The 19854-nt window shown below is 32.0% G+C and overlaps 5 protein-coding genes across 5 annotated transcripts; 2 read left to right on the forward strand and 3 right to left on the reverse strand.

Annotated features, from left to right (window-relative positions):
• The first annotated feature begins 758 nt into the window (after positions 1-758).
• LOC101216058 (hexokinase-2, chloroplastic) lies at positions 759-4294 on the forward strand. The gene is made up of 9 exons (XM_004136337.3): positions 759-1356; positions 1433-1583; positions 2296-2478; positions 2562-2636; positions 2716-2871; positions 2971-3066; positions 3249-3379; positions 3493-3574; positions 3727-4294. The coding sequence occupies exons 1-9, from the start codon at positions 1094-1096 to the stop codon at positions 4054-4056; spliced, it is 1467 nt and encodes a 488-aa protein (XP_004136385.1). The 5' UTR covers positions 759-1093; the 3' UTR covers positions 4057-4294.
• A 264-nt stretch (positions 4295-4558) lies between these two features.
• Positions 4559-7253, forward strand: LOC101215581 (AP-2 complex subunit sigma). The gene is made up of 6 exons (XM_004136335.3): positions 4559-4793; positions 4877-4975; positions 5076-5126; positions 5439-5612; positions 6673-6732; positions 6959-7253. The coding sequence occupies exons 1-6, from the start codon at positions 4791-4793 to the stop codon at positions 6998-7000; spliced, it is 429 nt and encodes a 142-aa protein (XP_004136383.1). The 5' UTR covers positions 4559-4790; the 3' UTR covers positions 7001-7253.
• Positions 7252-8010, reverse strand: LOC101215816 (gibberellin-regulated protein 1). The gene is made up of 3 exons (XM_004136336.3): positions 7780-8010; positions 7651-7693; positions 7252-7567 (listed from the first exon to the last, which is right to left on the reverse strand). The coding sequence occupies exons 1-3, from the start codon at positions 7855-7857 to the stop codon at positions 7386-7388; spliced, it is 303 nt and encodes a 100-aa protein (XP_004136384.1). The 5' UTR covers positions 7858-8010; the 3' UTR covers positions 7252-7385.
• Positions 8011-10986: 2976 nt separating this feature from the next.
• LOC101215341 (gibberellin-regulated protein 11) lies at positions 10987-11784 on the reverse strand. The gene is made up of 3 exons (XM_004136334.3): positions 11567-11784; positions 11440-11485; positions 10987-11355 (listed from the first exon to the last, which is right to left on the reverse strand). The coding sequence occupies exons 1-3, from the start codon at positions 11645-11647 to the stop codon at positions 11174-11176; spliced, it is 309 nt and encodes a 102-aa protein (XP_004136382.1). The 5' UTR covers positions 11648-11784; the 3' UTR covers positions 10987-11173.
• Positions 11785-14932: 3148 nt separating this feature from the next.
• LOC101215096 (ER lumen protein-retaining receptor erd-2.2) lies at positions 14933-18141 on the reverse strand. The gene is made up of 6 exons (XM_004136333.3): positions 17796-18141; positions 17195-17394; positions 15990-16130; positions 15730-15810; positions 15508-15632; positions 14933-15421 (listed from the first exon to the last, which is right to left on the reverse strand). The coding sequence occupies exons 1-6, from the start codon at positions 18016-18018 to the stop codon at positions 15373-15375; spliced, it is 819 nt and encodes a 272-aa protein (XP_004136381.1). The 5' UTR covers positions 18019-18141; the 3' UTR covers positions 14933-15372.
• Between the last annotated feature and the right edge of the window lie 1713 nt (positions 18142-19854).

The following is a 19854-nucleotide window of genomic DNA, read 5'->3' on the forward strand; positions in this document are numbered from 1 at the left end:
GAAATCTAAAATAATAAGAAGTTAATAAGTCATAAAATTGATGCTTCTAGTTACGAGACTCGTGAACTACTTTTAAGTTAAACACAAGAAATAGAGTTAATATTCAAATTTCCATTGGTATACAAGAATGCTAAAATATGGGTTGGATTGTTGGATTATCAGGCTTAAGTATTAACCAATATTTTCTTCAATTAATAATATATATATTAATTCGAATTGGGTTAGGTTGAATCTAATTTTTCAACCTCAACCGGAGACCAAATCATATAATAAAGAGAAAACTGTGAAAGTAGCAAAATAATGGAGTACATTTGACAAAATAGCAAACATTAAAAGTAATTTGATTTTTAGCAAAATCTCATAAAATAGATATTCTTTGATATTTTTCACCCGACTTTACTCCTTGATAAAATTAATATTAGAGTGTATTTAAATATTATTCAATTTTATCTCCAAACGAAATTAAATAAATATTTATTTTATTTATGGTAACAAATTATCTTTCAAAATAATATATTTTACCTAAAATTATGCATTTTATATGCTTCACGATTATTTTTTAACTAGCATGTGCATAATGTACAGTATTAGAGAGATTTTGAGATTGTTGGATTTTTGTGTACATAATATACAAACACTAAGCTAACTCTAATATTTGTATCGACCTTGATTATGCTAGTTGGATATATTTTGGTATAAAACTTTGGAATTGCAACAAAGATTTAAGCCAATGGAGAGATGTTTTGTGTTGTAAAAGAGACGAAGTGGATCAAAAAGCACCTGAAGAAGAAGAAGAAGATATAGACAAAATATGCTGAATTCCTATTAACGAACCAAACCAAATATGCTGAAAACTCCACTCCATCTCGTCTTCTCCGTCCCCACTTTTCATTTCACTCCATCTGTCCTAAAACTCTAGATTTGATCATCGAACCCTTGTTCACCAATTAGGATCTTTAATCAATGTTTTGATCCTTTTCATTAAATTTTAACTATTTCAACTACCCCACCTCAAAACACCTCCTTCCCTCTTGATTGTTGCAACTGTATCATCTCTTTCTTTTTCCTCTCTCTATTTTTACTGTTTCTTACAATGTCGGTCGCTGCGGTTGGATCTCTCCCTCCACTAAGATCTCCCACATGGATCGCCCGCCCTCGCTTCACCATGGCCGTCGGATCCAAAGCCGTCTCTGTTTCCCCAATTTTGACTAAGTTTCAGAAGGATTGCGACACCCCTTTGCCGGTATTGCGCCACGTGGCGGATTCAATGGCCAATGATATGAGAGCTGGGCTCGCTGTCGACGGTGGCAGTGATCTAAAGATGATTCTTAGCTATGTCGACACTCTCCCTAGTGGGTAAGTTTCAAAGTTCGAACTTTTTGGCTTAGAACTGTGTTGTTTTAAACTGATTGTTGATGGCTTTGTGAAAAAGAAATGAGGAAGGATTGTTTTATGCATTGGATCTTGGTGGCACCAATTTTCGAGTGCTTAGAGTTCAATTGGGTGGCAAAGAAGAACGTGTTATTGCTACTGAATTTGAACAAGTTTCAATCCCTCAACACTTAATGTTTGCCACATCTCAGGTTCATTACTTCTTCAATTACTCTGGATCAAAATCTTACAATATAATATGGTTAGCTAATATGGAATTTAAAATACTTAAGTTAAGGTCACTCGTGAACTTGAAAATTAGCGTAGGATTCTTGAAGGGGCTGTCAATACTAATCGTAGAGAAAAATGACATTATTAGAGGTCAAATAACTCTTTAAGCTACCACCGAATCAAGAAACTTTAAGTAGATAGATTGTTGTCACTTTTGAACGTTAAAAGTAGCATATGACTCAAGAGGAGATTGTCGATACCATCTGATCGAAAAAATCTTTAAGTAGATAGGTTGCAGTCTCTCGTGAACTTGAATATTAGCACAAGACTCAACTGTCAATACTAATTGGATAGGAAAAGGACATTACAAGAGATTGTGTACAATCTTTAACTCTGAGATCATGTTCATTTTAAGCTACCACTAAATCAAAAAAAGAGACTGTCAATACTGATGAGAGAGAAAAATGACATTATGAGAGGTTGAATACGATCTTTAACTCCAAGATCATGTTCAATTTAAGCTACCACTGAATCAAAAGACTACAAGTAGGTAGGTTACGGTTAGTCGTAAGCTTAAAGAACTCAATCAATATTAATTTGGTTTGGAGAGAATATCATGTTAAACTGGATTTAGCAACTTATTGATATCCTTAGCATCATCTGTTAACTATGAACTTCCTTGTTGTTCTGAAGGAGCTCTTTGATTTCATTGCTTCTGGTCTGGAAAAATTTGTAGAGAGTGAAGGTGACAGATTCCACCTTTCTCCTGGAAGAAAGAGAGAGACTGGATTCACATTCTCATTCCCTGTTAAACAAATTTCCATTGATTCTGGCATATTGATCAAGTGGACTAAAGGTTTTGCTGTTTCTGGAGTGGTATTTTTTCACCATATTTCACTTGAGGAATGTCAAAATGGAAGGAATTTAGCTTGCCTCTGATTGTTTCAAACTAATATCAGGCTGGGAAAGATGTTGTTGCTTGTCTAAATGAAGCCATGGAAAGGCGAGGACTAGATATGCGCGTTTCGGCCCTTGTATGTTCTTGCACCTATAACCAGCCTTGGAAAATGTTTTTTGCTTTGATGCATTGTTGATTGTTATAAATGAAAACAGGTTAATGATACGGTTGGAACCTTGGCTGGAGCAAGATATTATGACGATGATGTTGTGGCTGCTGTTATTTTAGGCACAGGAACTAATGCCTGTTATATAGAACGAAAGAATGCTATTCCTAAGCTGCAAGGCCAGGGATCTTCTTCAGGGAAAACAGTATGTACCAACACTTACATGACCTCTATTCCTCTAGTTCGGTAAATTATTTCATCGGCCACAATGTAATGTCGTTTTATTGACGAAAACTCGTTTCAGATTGTTAACACAGAGTGGGGAGCATATTCAAATGGTCTTCCTCTCTCTGTTTTTGATAGAGAGATGGATGCTGCTAGTATCAATCCAGGGGAGCAGGTGAATCGTAGTGTAATAATGTTCAATGCAATGCACATTACCGATATGATATTGTAATTTTGGGACTAATGCAAATGCAATATATATATATATGGGTGCTAGAGATACATAATTAAATTTGCCTTCAACTACTAATTTAAGCTTTTTTGTGAATTGGTGGTTTAATATTTAACTTGTGGCAGATTTTTGAGAAGACAATAGCTGGTATGTACCTTGGTGAAATTGCTCGTAGAGTGCTTTTAGCAATGGCTGAATTCTCCCCTCTTTTTGGCAAATCCATTCCCGAAAAGCTGTCAAGGCAATTCATCCTGAGGTACCATTTGCAACTGATCCTTCATTCATATGTCCTCATGATGAAATCATTTTAACACATGTTCAGTGTGTATATTTAATAGCTGAACAATTCTTCCCTTGAATGTAATGCAGCACACCAGATCTATGTGCTATGCACCAAGATGTCTCTAACGACCTTCAAGCCGTCGGGTCAATCTTGTACAATGTTTTCGGGGTAAACAGTTTTAAACATTCCATATCAAATCTTCGTCAAACAGTTTTGTAAATTAACGATGACATAGTTTTCCAAAGTCTAGAAAGAACAAAACAGCTATAATAGCCAAATATTATTCAGTTTTCCAAATCTGATTGGAGCAATGAAACCAGGTCGAATCGGATTTAAGTGCAAGAAAAATCGTCGTAGAGGTGTGTGACACAATTGCAAAGCGAGGGGGACGATTAGCAGGGGCGGGAATTGTAGGCATCCTGAAGAAGATAGAAGATTTTGAAGAAGTAAAGGCTGGAAAGAGGAGAGTTGTGGCCATGGATGGAGGATTGTATGAGAATTATCCACAGTACAGAAAGTACCTTAAAGAAGGGGTAACAGAACTCCTGGGGACCGAGTTGGCTAAAAATGTTGCCATTGAACATACCAAAGATGGATCTGGCATTGGGGCTGCTCTTTTGGCTGCTTCAAACTCTATTTATAGAACATGATTTCTTGAGGGGAAATCACATGGTTTTGTCCCTAAGAATTGTCCCTTGTAATTTGTTCTTATTATTGTTTCCATTAATATATATATATTTTTTAATCTTTTGGTCTGATTTTGTATTGGAGTAATTATTTACAATTAAGTTTTAAACTCAAAGTTGATATAGTGCTTCTAATTTTGTGAGAGTATATAGCAGGAAAGTCTTTCTGCTTCGGTGTATAAAGTGAGTTTTGTCCACTCTACAAGATTTGTATCAATATAGGGGAAGATTACATAAGAATAATAGTCCATCCCAACCTAATATGTCATTGAAATAAGTTAAATTTTATTTTAATTGATTGGCATATTGATTTTTGTCCGGATGAACTAAAATTAACCAAAAAAGATGCTATTTATGAAAAAAAAAATATATTTGTAATATATTTTTAGCAGATAAATATAATAGATAACAATTTGAAGAATAATAATAATTTTTATGATAACAAACATTGAAAATATATATGAAAAGAGAAATATGAAAATGTAAATTTGGTGTAAAAGAAAAAAGAAATAGAGTTATTTTGGGTGCTTCGTTCCTTTGATCCATCCTCTAACAGACCAAGCCGAAGGGGGAGAAAATTCAAGCCCAGTGGTATTGAACTTTCAAAACACCAATTCGCCGGCAACTTGTGCTCCGAATTCGGCTTCCGATAATCAATCAGAGCTGCTTTCATCTATTTTCCTTCCTCATTTTCAAGAATGGTCTGTGGACTTTCTCATTTTGACGATCTTTCCCCTAGTCTCATATTGTAAGGGTTTTGACATTTAACATTTCATTTTTGCAGATCCGGTTCATACTTTTGCAGAACAGGCAGGGCAAAACCCGTCTCGCTAAGTATTATGTTCCTCTTGAGGAATCCGAGAAGCACAAGGTCGAGTATGAGGTATTTCTAACTCTCTTCTGAATTTCCTTTCTTAATTCTCTGATTCCAATTTTCTCTTTCCAGCCTAAGTTCTAGGTCTTTTCTTTTGATTGACTTCCAGGTTCATCGATTGGTGGTTAATAGAGATCCCAAGTTCACAAATTTCGTCGAGGTGTGAACTTTTTTGGTTTGATTCTGTATGTTTATGTGATGGTACTTGTATCTTCTAATCAAGTGTGATGATTACGGGCTAGGGAAATGGCTATCATTTCTGGTTTATGCTGGATTTCTTGTTACTAAACTTGTGTTCCGATGGAGAGTTCGTTTTTTACTGTTCTTTGTTGGGATTTGTTTTGTTTCAGCTGACATTTTTTTTAGTTTCCCTTTTTGGGTATGAATCATAGCATTTGTTTATGTTGCACGTCGCGTTCATCTGGTTTTTACGTAAGCTATAGCTTATTCCAATCTTAACTGCTGTTTGCAGTTCCGAACACACAAGGTCATCTATAGAAGATATGCAGGATTGTTTTTCTCTCTTTGTGTGGACATAACAGACAATGAGTTGGCCTACCTCGAGTGTATTCATTTGTTTGTGGAGATTCTGGATCATTTCTTCAGCAATGTGTGTGAGCTCGATTTGGTTTTTAATTTTCACAAGGTTTGTTGATCTTCATTTTCTTTCTTCTTCATTTTTGTTTTCCATTCTATTGTATACCAATGAAGGTTCTCTATTTATGTTTTGAAATACTGGTCTTGTAACTCTCCTCTTACTTCTTGTATTATATCATATGATGTTTGTGTTGGGAATGCAATCAAAATCCCACATTGGGACAGCTATCTTCATTCTAACGAGACTTTTTGGAGTGAAACCAAAGGCAAAGTGATAGGGGTTTATGCCCAAAAATAGCAATATCATACCATTGTAGAAATATTTGGAGGGTCTGTTGTCCCTAACAAGTGGTATAAGCTCTCGACATACCCATGTTAGTAGAATCCACAAGTGCTAAACAAAGATGTAGTTGAGCCTCAGAAGTAGTCACGATGTGATATGTGGTTGAACTTCATCAGATTAATGGTGTGCTTCAATGAAGAGAAGTTAGCCTAGATAAGAGTTAGATGGATGAATGAATGACTATCTAAGGAGAGTCTAGATGGCCCTTTGTTCAATTGGAGGATTATTAGAGGAATGCAACCAAAGTTCCACATTGGTTAGATAAGGAAATGATCATGGGTATATAAGCAACTATCGCCATTGGTGTGATGCATTTTGGGGTCAAACCAAAAACAGTCATAAAGGTCTATGCCCAAAGTGAAGAATATCATACAATTGTGGAGATATTGAGAGGGTTACTATCCATAACTGTTTGTTTATCTATTCTATTTCATAAGTAATTAGCTATCCCGCGCATTCACGGCATTCTCTATGTGTGCTCTCAATCAGTCAATACCAAGGCTCCAATTCAAATTCTTTGTGAACAAATCTTCCATCTTACTCTATTCAGTTTCATATGTCCAACAATGGCAAAAAAAAAAAAAAATCCTTGCATATTTTCTCTTTTCCTTAACTTGATGTTCATACTTGCATTTCTATTTCTATTTCCCTTCTTGTTGAAAACTGTAAATTTAAAGATTCATCGTCTGAGATTTCTTAATGTGGTAATTGTTGTGTTTTATCTGCTGCCATACTGATCCACATTTTTGTTCTGAATCTGATGAAGGTCTATCTGATACTTGATGAATTTATTCTAGCGGGAGAACTCCAAGAAACGAGCAAAAAGGTAAAAATAGTACCTGTTTATTCCTAGTATTTGTGATTTTCTCTTTACCAGACTGTCAAACTACCTGTCAACACAATCTTGCATAGTCATAGAATTGTAATTGTTGGCCATGCATGGGCATGGTGCCACATTACGAGAGTTGATTTATATGGGTTTTATTTGGCCTAAATGGTAATATTCAATCTCATGTTTAAATGATTTTTTTCCATCTTCAAAAAATTTTCAGGCGATAATTGAAAGAATGGGGGAACTGGAAAAGCTGGAGTGAAGATAGTACACGTTAGAGAGCTAAGACTGCAATTTATTTTTTGTGGCCGAATTTATTGTGTTAATGATTTGAGTTTACCTTGTTGTTTCCCCCACAGTATATTTGTCCGTGTGATCTTGTTGTGACAAATAGAACAAAAAAAAGTTGAACAAAATTTGAGGTCCCTGCATCTCTCTTGCATAGTTTTTGAACATTTCCGAACATCAACCGTCTATAAATAGTGAAATCTACAGAATTCATTCTTGTTGATATACTTCTAGAATCAAAGTTGTTATCTCATTAATTTATTACATTCAGAAAAAAGACCATCTTGATTTTAACATCTTTATTTTGGATATCTGTGATATGAAATCAAACATCATCATCATAGAATCAACAAGAATATCTAGGGACACTTGTGCCTGCCACCATGTGTGGTCATATTAGCATAGCAGGGACAAAAATCATAGTTGCCTGAAGTGCCTGGCGGAACGCATTGACAGCGACTGCAACAGGTTCCACATGCCCTCTCACAGATCTTCTGCCTCGACGATAATCGGCACCTCGCATCACAAGCTTCGCCACAATCTGCAATAGGCACATATTTTGGTCACGAAGCAAAAGACATTAACATAGCGATGTGGATGCAGGTGCTCAAATCTCATTGTTACCTATGTCTTGAGGAAGAGGGTTATCCACCTGAGTTGTGATAACCTGAAAGACCATGCCGTGTAAATGGTAAGGCCAAAAAGTTGAAAGTATCGAAACTGAACAGAGAAAACAAATGGAAGAAGGATTACCATTTGGCCTGATTCCATAAGGAGCATAGCAAAAGCAATGAGAAGCAGAACAAACATAAGACCTTTAGTTGCTGCCATGGAAATTTTGAATGGTGTTGTTATACAAGAGGTGTCTGTTTATAGGGGTGAATTTTCGAAAGGGCATACAGGGAGAAGAAATGGAAGAAGTTAGGTAAATCTGTCAGGTTGAGATGGGAATCTAGAATGTTACATGGTTGGTTATGTGGTATCTGGTAGGTAGGGTCTTATGTAGAAGTGGTATGGAAATTGCTTTGATTGCATTGCATCTTTGATCATCATGTTCAGGAAAACAGTTTGTGGTTTAAAAGATTGTGGCATATGAAAGGTTCAAGGTTACTCAAGTTCAAGCTTTGAAGTCAAGAAATGGTAAATTCAAGAGTCTTGAATGAGTACATGAGTCTGTTTTAAGAGCAGAAGAGATGATGAGTTCAAGAGGCTCAATGAAAAATCAAGAGTTCTATCTTAAGGAGCAGAAGAGATGATGAAAGAGATTCAGTAAGAACTTGAGCTCGTCTAGAGTAAGCAGGAAAAAGGTGTTGAGTTTGTTAGACCTAACAAAGATAAAAATAGCCATAGGTTCAAGAAATACAAGTTTATCAACGTAAGTATTGCAAAACTCGATTTTAGGCTCTACTAATGTTTAAAGTGTCAATATCATTCAAAAATGTCGACTACAACATCGATGAAATATCTCTTTTCATAGATAATTTTGGAGAAAAGATCATACATACATACTAGTGACATTTTGTTGTATTTATAGATACAATGAAAATGTGAATCATCTTTTATATTCATGTCAAACTTATATGTCACATATCAAAAAAAATCTTAACGTATCGATAAAAATTTGATATTATAAGTTGAACGTATTCTTGCCTCTAGAAGATGAACGAAACTTTTTTCCAAGTAAAGTTTGTCATTTACCATTGATGTGAGTTCTAAAAACGTTGCAAACTCATATTTCAAGTGTTAGTGACATGTCGCCGAACCACTTTTATATTCATTGAAATTAGGCAAAGTCATTTTGCCCATAGACCACGCGGTTTTGAATGAATTATTTGTGCTCCTCTATTTTTAGCAAATAAAGTTGTCAAACAGTTGTTTAGAACTCTCTTTATTGTTCGATTATTGAAAGATGTTTGACAAGCACTATGCAATATCTCATAATCAACTTTTTTTTATCCTTTAATTTTGTGATATATTTCCAATTTAATTTGTTGCTTTCCTTTTGCACAAAAGTTACGTTGATTGTATCAATATTACGTGTTTGGTCCTTTCCAAATTGTCCTTCCCAATCAAAATTCATCCACACCACTTAACATGTCATATCATATTCATTTGGATTATATGTTAAATCAGAAAGTGAACTTACTTTTGTTTCACTAATTTTATTTTTTTTCTTCTTCCATAGTTAATATTCTGTGAAGTCGGTTTCAAAAGATAGATTATTGAGAGTGGTTGTCCGTCCATCACTTGTATCTTCGTAGTAGTATGATTGTTATTAAAGGAACGTTTAATCGAAAAATTTAACGTTTTTTTAATTTTGAATTTAAGATTTTTTTTGCTCTAACCTTAAAGTTAAATCAATAATCAACTCAAAAGCTTAAGTTTCGTGGCTTCTAACAACTTTGACATTGTCTCAATACTCTAACAAATGATAGTGGGTACTTTAGGCGTATCAATTTGCTTTTGAATAAACTTATACACCATTAAACTTTTCGTTTTCTAATTAATGTGAGATTTTGTTTACACTTACCCACAAGCTTAAGTTTTTTGATTAGTTGATGATCTAAAATTATCCTTTAGTTGTTGTTGGATATGCATTCAAGAAATTGCTATGTAATAACCGTTAGAAACATATATATTCGAAACATTTTTATAGTTATTGCTTCTTTAAACAAAAATTATAAATATGCAAAGTTAGGGATTTGAATATCTCTTTGGCTATATATACTTTCTTGTGGTTCATTTAAAGAATGTTTGTTGCTGCTTACTAATATATTTTGTAGACGTAATGAATTGGGATTTTCATAACGAGATTTGTGGTTTTCATTTGTTACCCAATTATAGAGAGGGTAGTCGATACAAAGTACGTTTGAAAATTATATGAGACTCAATAGTAACTTTGTGTGGATAATTTAAAGTTTTTTTTCCACATTTGTCCTCACATGTCATCATTTATCGTTACAACAATAATCTATTGTTTTTAGTGAGATTATTGATATTGATTTTGCCGTTTCATTTGAGTAGTAAGAAGAAAGATCACAATAAAGATCTTTTTTCTTTTTTCGGGTTTCTTACTTTTTTATTATGGATTTTTTTTATTTCTTTCTTTTTTTTCCTTACGTTTGCTATATATCGAGCATCTACCCTTAATCGTAGATTTTGTTTGAAATTTAGTTTTTATTTGAAGATTATATATATTTTTCTTTTACAAAAATGATTGTTTTTTCTAAATTGAAATTGAAATTACTCATTTATTTTCTAAAATTATGCAATTTGTAAAAATTTTGAGTGAAGTGTAAAGTTTTTAAAATACACAAATTTTATTAAGTACGTAGAAGTGATAAAAGAGTATTTAAATGTAACATATTACTTACTATTTTAATTAGATAGAATATAAAAATGATATTTTAGTAATCATTTTGTATTTCATTACATTGATCGAAATTAAACTAACACCAATAATTTTTTTTATTACTATTATTACACTAAGTAACGTGGTTAAACAAATCTTATTCTTCTACTTTCGATTGATTGAAGAATCATTATGATTCATAAATGAATAAAGTAAAGTCGTTAAGATTGGGGTAATTTTCATCATAACAAACGTGTGACCTTAATTAAAAGTTCATACGGTTCTTAGGTACTCTAATGCAAACCTACTAATGAAGCTATAACTCTCTCTTCCAATAATTTCTCCTTCCAAACAATACGTAAAGAATAATGATGACAAATCGGGAAATAATCGATCTAACTTAAATTAGAGAGAATGAAGTTGCAATTATGAAAACTGATACCAAATTTAAGATAGGCGTTTTAATAAAGTTTTGGTCAATTAATTGTAGCTTTATTACACACACAAATAAAACAACACTTGTAACGTACAAGAATATAATTCATAATTTGTTTTGTATATTCACTCACATAACTGGGAAAAGAAAAACAAACAAAATAAAGGGGACATATAGAAATTTTATTTTAGATAAATAATTCATTATATTAAACAACTCCTTCAAATTTTTATTTATAAATCAAAGCTTATAAACGTTGAAGATGACGATGAACAAAAACAGAACAGAATACAGACTTTTGCATGGGAGAGATTATGACGGACTTTTCAACACAGTATCTTTTTTAACAATGAAATAACTTAAGGACACTTTCGCCGGCCGCCGTGAGTGGTCAGTGTAGCGTAGCAAGGGCAAGCCTCATAGTTTCCGGAAGTGCCCGGCGGCACACAGCTGCAACGTGCACAGCACGTCCCACATGCCCTATGGCACAAGTTCGGCCTTGATGATAATTTGCACCTCGATGCACAAGCTCCTCCACAATCTAATATACATATAATTAATTTTCACAAATTTCACAATCAAAATACTTCAAATAAATAAATAATCCCAAATAACAATAACTTACCAATATTTTGAGTCTTAGTGGGACTACTAGCTGCAACACCAACGACCTGAAAACAATTGGAATATGAGAATGATTCTTGTAGGATTAAAAACACGTTTAATTGAGTATATGAAATTAGAACTTATACCATCTGATCATCAGCTTCAACAAAACAAAGAACGAGAAGAGAGGACGCAAGAAGACAGACGATGATTTTAGGAAGTGCCATGGTATTAAGATGAAGAAAGAAAGAAAGGAAAGACGACTTAGAAAATGCAATGCAAATGAGAAAGGAAGTGTTGATATTTATAGTAAATATAAAGGGGGGGAGGTGTTAGAGTGTTAGGTGAATGAGAAAGTAGGGGACTTTTCTTTTTTAATTTTTGAAAATTTTCGTGGCGGAAGGGAATAATCCATTTTCTGGTGGGGGAAAATATAAATAAATGAAAATAAAATGAGTCAGTTCCTTTTCGTCTCTTTCTTTTTAATTAATTGCAAGGGTGGGGTCTATACATTCATACATTTCCACTTCGGATCATAGCCTACAACTTTGAGACATCTTTTCAAGATGCTGTTTATTAGTCTAATTAATTTCATTCAAGTACCAAATTTTTGTTACTCCATAGCTAAGGAATCAAACTATTTAGTATTTAGCTACCTGTGATCTTCATTATCCATCAATTGAGTTTAGTTCTACCATCATTGGAATAATAATATTCATTTTACGTATCTACAAATTTTGTATTAAATAGAGAAAAATTTAATGAATTAAGTTTACTCAAACAATAAAATATAACGTGCATATTTGGTAGTAAATTATAATTCAAAATTATCTTGATGTTTAATTTTACGAGGTTAAATGTAATTTTTTATATTATCAAAATTAATTTAAATAATTAAAAGCAGTGTGGTAGAGTATTTTTTTAAAAAAAATTAAAATAACAAAATGATTTAAAATATTTATAAATACAAAGTTTTGTAGTTTAGAATATTTTTTCTTTAAAAAATAACATTTTAACTATTTAAGAGTCACTTTCAACCATATTCTTAATTTATCAACTTTCTTGCTTTTGAAGCTATTAACTAAACAAATCTTTTATGTTTGGTAAGCTATTTTTAAAATCTCCATTTTATGTGTTATAACCTTTCTAAAAGTTCAATGAAAGTTTAGAGATAATTAGACATATAATTTAACTTTATGTGTAATAAATGTATTCATTTTTTTTATTTTAAACATAAAATTAAAAATAAAAAAGTGTACCAAATCATTTTCATGGGACTTAAATGGTAAGTTATTGTACAAAATTGCATCAAAAGTTGATGTGTATTAAAATATAATGTAGAAGACAATTATTAAAGACATAAGAGTTATAAATATAGAGGAAAGAAAAACTACGCGTTTAAATCTTATTTTGGTTCATAAAGTTTGTATGATCACTAAACTTTTAAATGTATTTGTTTTAGCTTTCAAATTTTTTAAAGAAAAAAACTTACTTTGCTAATGGTTTCTGATATTAAGATTTTGTTAATTTTTTAACGAAATAATGATATGGTTTTCATATTTAGATAATGGAGTTCTAAATTCATCGTATTACTACAAATAACCAAGAAAAACATACTAATTTATTCTATAAATATTTTATGTCAACACAAAAACATAATTACATTTATCAAATAAACTCAAAATCTAATTTTATTATTTTTTCTCCGAGACGCAATTTGTCACAACCCTTCATCGTCGTCGTCTCCATAGTGACGATCAAAATCTTGAAAACAAAATGATTATTTAAGTTTTTCAATAAAATATCAATTTACTACACGACTTCTAATTAAAAATTAAAACTCTAAACTTTTTTAGAACAACTATCTTATTTGACGATCTAGTCATCTACATTATATATCGAATAGAGTCTCTACTTTTATCTTAAAAAGAAGGATATATAAACTAAAACGTACGTTTTAAAAAGTTTGAGACAAAAATAGAAGAACCAAAATATAATTAAACCTAATGATATTAATAATTAATAAATGCAAAAGAACTTTAGTTGAGCTGGAAATTAAGTAGAAAGCAAAGCAAAATTGGTGTACAGCTGTACACTTGGTTTATTGAAAAGCAAATGTGTTTAAACTAAGATTGATTAAAGTGTATTCATAATCTACATATTATGCCAACTCAATCAATTATGACTGCCACCCTTCACTAGGATAATGTTATATAATTTTTATATCTATATAGATATAATGTTATATGATTAGATAATGTCAATGTCCCTTTCTTATTTTTAGCAAAGTTTGGATTATAATTATAGCTAGTTGTTTTGGTTGATATACAACCTTTAATGTGAACTAATTGTAAAGGTAGTGAATATAAAATTTCATTCGGGGTGTATTTTGGGATGATCAAAGGCAATGAAAATATGTTTTCTAACAAATTTATTTTTATGTAAATTTTTTTAGACATTTTTTAAAATAACAAAATAAATTTATAGCAAAATTTTGAATGATATTGATGATAGTTATCAGTGTAGCATATTAATGATAAAATTTATTATAGATTGTAAATATTTTGTAAAACTTGTTATTTTTAAAAATATCAGTTTTTTTTATAAAAATTATTTCAAGGAATTATCAAGTAGCTTTAATTTTGTCCGAATCACTTGTTTTTTAAATTAAATAATTAATATTAAAATTGAATGTATTCCGTTCATAGAAAAACCATTATTTAAAATATTGTTATATTATTTGAGTTTATCAACTAATTTAACCTCTCTTTTTTTCAGATTTTATTACAACAATCAAAATTGTGAATAATGTTTAGAAAACTTAATTGCTTTCAAGTTATTGTCTTTAGAAATCATTCACTGTAATTCAATTCCAGATCTAACTTTGTTTACTTAATATAAATTAATACTATATCAAAATATATGTGCTGAATTTATAATGTATCAGATTATAAAATATTTAAATATAATTTTTACTATTTTTGCAAGCATCTCTAATATAATTTATCAGAGAAAAAAAATGTCTTTCCAATCTAATTTCTATTTGATCATAAAATTAACTTCAATTTAGTTAATGTTTCTTTTCTTTATTAATCTCTAAATTTGGACCTTTAGTGTTAATCTCTATCAACTAACTTAAATGAAACAGAGTTAATTAAGCTTCATCATTTTTCATTACTAATAAAATTAAAATTTCAAGTAAACAGACAATCACACAAACAGCTTAGACCAAACTAGATTAGATACAAGCCTTTCTTTGGTCACAACTAAGAGTTAGGTTAAACTTGAAAACAAAGGAAATAAGCAGGCTTTACTTGGTACAAAGATGGCAATGAGGATCGTTTCGAAGACTCTTTCTTCCGCTTTGATCGTTTTATGAATTTGATTGTCTATTGTGTTTCCTTTGGTGCACAACTAAACAAACACCCTTTTACTCGCTTCACCTTATCTATTCCAATATGAAATGAGATGTTTTTATTGATAACAATAAAAACTGTGAGAAGACGTTAGAGTTGGTTTATGATACCTACAGAAAGATTCATCCATTGGATATAAATATTTCCCTTACACCTTTCTTAAATGCAGAAATAGACAATACAGGCCATATGCATTGCAGGTTAGGCTTAACTATGGTTTCATCTTCAACAGGAAGCAACAAAACCCCGTGATACATATTATTTTCCATCTTAAAATCATACCTTTTGTAGAGAAGATGATGATAGAAAATCTAGAGTAAATAAGACCATGTTATATAAAACAAAAAAAAAAAAAACAAGAAAACAAAAAACTGTTACAGACCATATCCTATGTCTTGAAAACTTGTGCATCCTTCACATTTCACGTATAACCATTAGTCCAACTGAGACCCATATCCTACCTTCCCAATTAGAGCCTAAGATGAGCAAGACGGTCTCTCATTCCCTGTCGTGTGGCATACACCTTTTTGTTGAAGTTACACCACTCCAGAGGGAAGGCGTAGAACAAGCTGTCCACCAACAAGACTGCAACCAGAATGGCATGTTATGTTAAGCTCATCGAGGAGTTGTCTAGATATATTAAGATTCCAATGTCAATCTATATTACCCACCTCTTGACATAATAATAACAGAAATCAGCAAGAATGAAAGTCTGAACGATCTCTGATAGGAGAACCATGGATGGCCATAATCCATAACCCAATGCTGTTAACAAACGTCCACGTGTATCCAGGACCTGCAGTAATTAAGGAAACATAAGAGTGTAAGGTACTGAAGTAAAATATATACAGGAATCAAAGTAGAATATGAGTCTCCGGGTTCTATTAACCTACCTGTAGGACCCAATGTGCACAACTCAAGAACCTTGCAACTCCTAAGGCAAACACATAATGTGCGGTAAACGGCTCAACAATCTAGGAGAGAGAATAACAGTGAAAACAAGTTATTGAAAGCTTTTTGAAAAGTATTAGGGAGGAAAACAACAGAATAAACTTGAAATACCAAAAATGCCAATATTACTTGAGCAAGGCAACCTGCAAAATCCAATCTACAATCTTTAGATGTGGTGAAACACGGGAAACATTCCCCATACCTTTGTATTTTGCATGACGCGCAGCTGAGGTAGTACTGAAACAGCTTCAAGATAAACACAAAATGCCCATGCTATTCTATTAATTATGTTATGCACAGTTGTTGGATGGATCACAAAAGATAACAGAGCACAGGGTACCGCCTAAATCAATAAATAAGAAAGGGAAAAAAAGGGTCAGAAACAGTAACTTCAAGAACCAAACTTCATATCTCAAAGTTTTACCAAATCATCACATTCTTCCATGTTCACCGGGGATTTTAAAATATACATTTTAAACTATTCCACAATATATGCTTCAAAGAGATAACAGATTAATGACTTATACTAAAACATTACAATACAGTTCTAATCACTTTATGTCGTGCCTTGGTTGAGATACAATTCTCAAATAATGATTTTGAATCAATGGCAGAATGAGAAAGTAATGCTACCTATCCAAACATCCAAACATTTGGTTATGTAATTTAAAAACCAGATTGAACAAAACAGTCCCACTCCCAGCTCCAATCTGCTATCAGGAAATCTGAACAATTGAAGCAAATAAACATTGAATTGTTGACTCAGCCAAAAGGAATCTACTCTTGACTCAGCTAATTTAGATAGAGCCTACTCTTGTTCAAGTGAATAATAGCCTTCTTACTTGACTCTGAAGTGACCTTGATTATGATTTATTAACCATTGCAGTAAAACGTCAAAACATAAACAATGTACATTTCTTTTCATCCTTTTTTTTGTTCTTTTTCCCTTTTTTTTTTTCTTGGTTGAGAATAGATGTGACAATGAACATTCATAAAAAATCCAATATCCTACTCGAATCACACCCAATGTATTTCACATTGCAATAAAAACAAAGTAAATGCTATAATGTTTTTAGGACCTTACGGTTCAGCTTTAAGTTGATCATCCAATTGTTCAATTGTAGAACAACAGAGTATCAGGTCTACCTTTAAAACAAATCCAAACAAGCAGCAAGGTTATCAAATGTCATTATTATTTGGTTACTCAATAGCAGAATAGATCTCCCACATCATCCACTTTCAAAAATGGTCAAACAATATTAAGCAGAAGATCAATATCGATCCAACCGTAGGTTCTTTTGAACTCGACTCTCATAAAGCAAATCCCATATTTTGAGTTTGTGTTTAAAAAAATGCAAAACAAATGGTTGATGAATTAAAACTAAAAAAAGTTTGCGGTGAACTTACCACATAGTAAATGGGGAAATTATCTTTGTCTTCCATGTAGCTGGATCTAAGCTTAAACCGAATCATATAAATAACCCAAAGAGTCGTTACCAGAGTTGCTGTATCCAATAGTGTATGTATATCATATTCCATAACAAAACTACAATAAAGTCTAACAGCTAGAAAAATTGCCGTTAGTTCCTGAGATTTTAGTGAAAGTCCTGCAACCAAAGATGAGTACGACAACATTACAAACAAAAACAATCACAAACACGGCAAGATCCAACAAAACAAAAAATCAGAACTGAAATTGTTTATTATGCAGAGGAAACAAAAAAAAAATCTAAAATCCTATTTCACAATTGTCTCTCATAAGACCGCACACAATTTGAAGATTCAATGAGCAAGAAAGACGAATTGTTAATGGATAAAATAATATTTATATAATCAGAAAATAACAAAACATCGATGGAGATTGCATGATACTACAGAAAACAAGAACAAATTAAAACCCTAAAACGAATTCAGCATTTGAACACGATGAAGAAAAGAGTCAAACAACAATGATTAAACAAAAATAAATAATAATAATAATAATAATAGAAAAAGGCCACGGCGAGACCTGCGCAAGTCCTCTCTTTCATGAGTTTGTAAATGAGGACGGAGATTCCGATGGCGTGAACAGCCTCGGCAGCGACGAAAAGATTGTCGTGGTCATGAACCACAAAGCGCAAGAAAACAAGGGCAGCCATTCCAGAGACGACGGCCAGAAAGGCCTTGATCTTGGGGGGTTGACGTCGAACCCATGTGGCTACGGCCTGAATTGGCCTCTTGGTTGCCTTCATTACAGGATTTGGGACTCTCTCTGTCTCGGCGAGAAGAGGGATGAAGAAGAGTCGGGCGAGAATGGTTCGGTTTCTACGGCTGTGGGTTTGAAGGATTTCGTGTTTTTTTTGTTTTTTTTTGCCTTTTTGTGAAGAAATATTATAAATCCGGACCCATGGGTCGGATCCATTACCATACCCCGTCAGGATCCCGATGGTAAGTCTTCCCATTCATTTATTGTGACACGTGTGATGTTGGTGAGCGGGATTTAGTTGGGCTTGCCCCTTTATTAAGTTAGGTTACTTGTTTTGATGTTTTTTCTTTTCTATTCAAATGTAATTTTAATTCCTCTACTTTTTAGTTTAGTATTATGTGTTTTTTAAGTATCTAAATTTAGCTTCTCTACTTGGTAATAAATTTTTTAATTAGTTTTATACTATTTTCTCTTTTCAAAAACAAAATTAGTCTTTATCAACTTTTTTATTACACAAAATTTTAAAATTTGTGTCCACAATTGAGATTGATTTTTTTCACATGATCTTAAAGAAAATTGGGAAGAGGTGTAAAAGTCGGAGTTTAGATTTATTATTTGAGTCGATAAATATATGTCAATTGAGAAGCAATCAAGTTCTACTTCGTCGAACATACTACATTCTCGAGCACTAAGAACAACCTAGTGTCGCTAAAGTTTTACACCCAACATAGGTAATTGTTAGAAGAAATGCATTATAAATAGACATATTTTGACAACCTGAAGAGTGAGTAATTTTTAAGAGAGAGGTTTAACATCATTTTTCATGTTTTTAATTGAACTAACTTAGGCATCAAAGTGTGATAGACTCAACACTACATTAGTGCAAGAATCTCTTGTGCAAGTGAACTCGATAATCAATACTAGACTAAGAGAAGTGTGTTAGAGGTCAAATCCATAAAGTCATACAAGATTCGAATAAATGGTTTGTCGATTGCTAGATAGAGGCTTCAAGGAAAAAAAAAAAAAAAGCAAGGAGGATGATAGGGAGGAAGAAACGTTGGCCATTATGTTGTTTTGTAGTAATCAACGTAAAATGTAAAGTAGCTATAAAGCTTGAGTTTATGATTGATGTGAAGGTGAGCATAAGTGGGAATAGAAAGTTTAGGAGATTAAAGTTGTTACGTATTAAAATTTTAATAATAATTGTTAGCACGTAAACGGGCTCACTCATATTTAATCCAAATGCATTGCTTTGCTATAAAGGTGAGTTAATTATTTTTTTAATGTAAATATGAACTTAAAATTTGTATTAAATAATAATAATAATATATTTTTCATGAAATATTGTTGGAAGAGTTGAAATTTAGATTACCGACTTTGTTTCTTTTATATAAATATTTGTTGGATAAGAAACAACGATTAAAAAATAAATTAGATTTTTATCTTAATTAGGTTTTGGTTATTGCAAAATTATTTTGTCACCTTTAGTTATGAAATTAAATAAAATAAATATATACATAAGTAATGTAAATATGTGAATTTATAAATTACATAAAAAAACAATATATTTTTTCATATAATATTGTTGAGAGTTGAAGTTTTAGACCACGTGACTTTGTTGCATTTTTTAAAAATATTTGTTAGATAAAAAACTAGGAAATAAGTTATAGTTTTCTTGTTAGGTATGTTTTTTTTCTTTAAATAAAAATATATTCCTTTTAAGAAATCATCGAAATTTAGGAAATAAAATAAATAAGTTAGGTTTTAGATTTATTTTCCTTTTAAAACAATTATATTGTTTTAGAAATTGATTGAAATTTAAGAAGAAAATTGATATTTGCAAGAATTGAACTCTTAAACATGATAGTTTTATACTAAGGAC

Source organism: Cucumis sativus, chromosome 3 (genome assembly GCF_000004075.3).
Source record: "Cucumis sativus cultivar 9930 chromosome 3, Cucumber_9930_V3, whole genome shotgun sequence".
Classification (NCBI taxonomy): Eukaryota; Viridiplantae; Streptophyta; class Magnoliopsida; order Cucurbitales; family Cucurbitaceae; genus Cucumis; species Cucumis sativus.

Coding starts and splice junctions, on each gene's coding strand:
- LOC101215096 (XM_004136333.3), bottom strand. CDS start 18,018: ATGAAGGCAACCAAGAGGCCAATTCAGGCCGTAGCCACATGGGTTCGA. Junction 15,811..15,989: donor GCGTCATGCAAAATACAAAG/GTATGGGGAATG, acceptor TCTCTCTCCTAG/ATTGTTGAGCCGTTTACCGC. Junction 15,422..15,507: donor TGTTATTATTATGTCAAGAG/GTGGGTAATATA, acceptor TTCTGGTTGCAG/TCTTGTTGGTGGACAGCTTG.
- LOC101215341 (XM_004136334.3), bottom strand. CDS start 11,647: ATGGCACTTCCTAAAATCATCGTCTGTCTTCTTGCGTCCTCTCTTCTC. Junction 11,486..11,566: donor TTGAAGCTGATGATCAGATG/GTATAAGTTCTA, acceptor AATTGTTTTCAG/GTCGTTGGTGTTGCAGCTAG. Junction 11,356..11,439: donor CACTAAGACTCAAAATATTG/GTAAGTTATTGT, acceptor TATGTATATTAG/ATTGTGGAGGAGCTTGTGCA.
- LOC101216058 (XM_004136337.3), top strand. CDS start 1,094: ATGTCGGTCGCTGCGGTTGGATCTCTCCCTCCACTAAGATCTCCCACA. Junction 2,637..2,715: donor ATATGCGCGTTTCGGCCCTT/GTATGTTCTTGC, acceptor AAATGAAAACAG/GTTAATGATACGGTTGGAAC. Junction 2,872..2,970: donor GATCTTCTTCAGGGAAAACA/GTATGTACCAAC, acceptor AACTCGTTTCAG/ATTGTTAACACAGAGTGGGG.
- LOC101215816 (XM_004136336.3), bottom strand. CDS start 7,857: ATGGCAGCAACTAAAGGTCTTATGTTTGTTCTGCTTCTCATTGCTTTT. Junction 7,694..7,779: donor TTATGGAATCAGGCCAAATG/GTAATCCTTCTT, acceptor ATGGTCTTTCAG/GTTATCACAACTCAGGTGGA. Junction 7,568..7,650: donor CCCTCTTCCTCAAGACATAG/GTAACAATGAGA, acceptor TGCCTATTGCAG/ATTGTGGCGAAGCTTGTGAT.
- LOC101215581 (XM_004136335.3), top strand. Junction 5,127..5,438: donor AGTTCACAAATTTCGTCGAG/GTGTGAACTTTT, acceptor TGCTGTTTGCAG/TTCCGAACACACAAGGTCAT. Junction 6,733..6,958: donor TCCAAGAAACGAGCAAAAAG/GTAAAAATAGTA, acceptor AAAAATTTTCAG/GCGATAATTGAAAGAATGGG.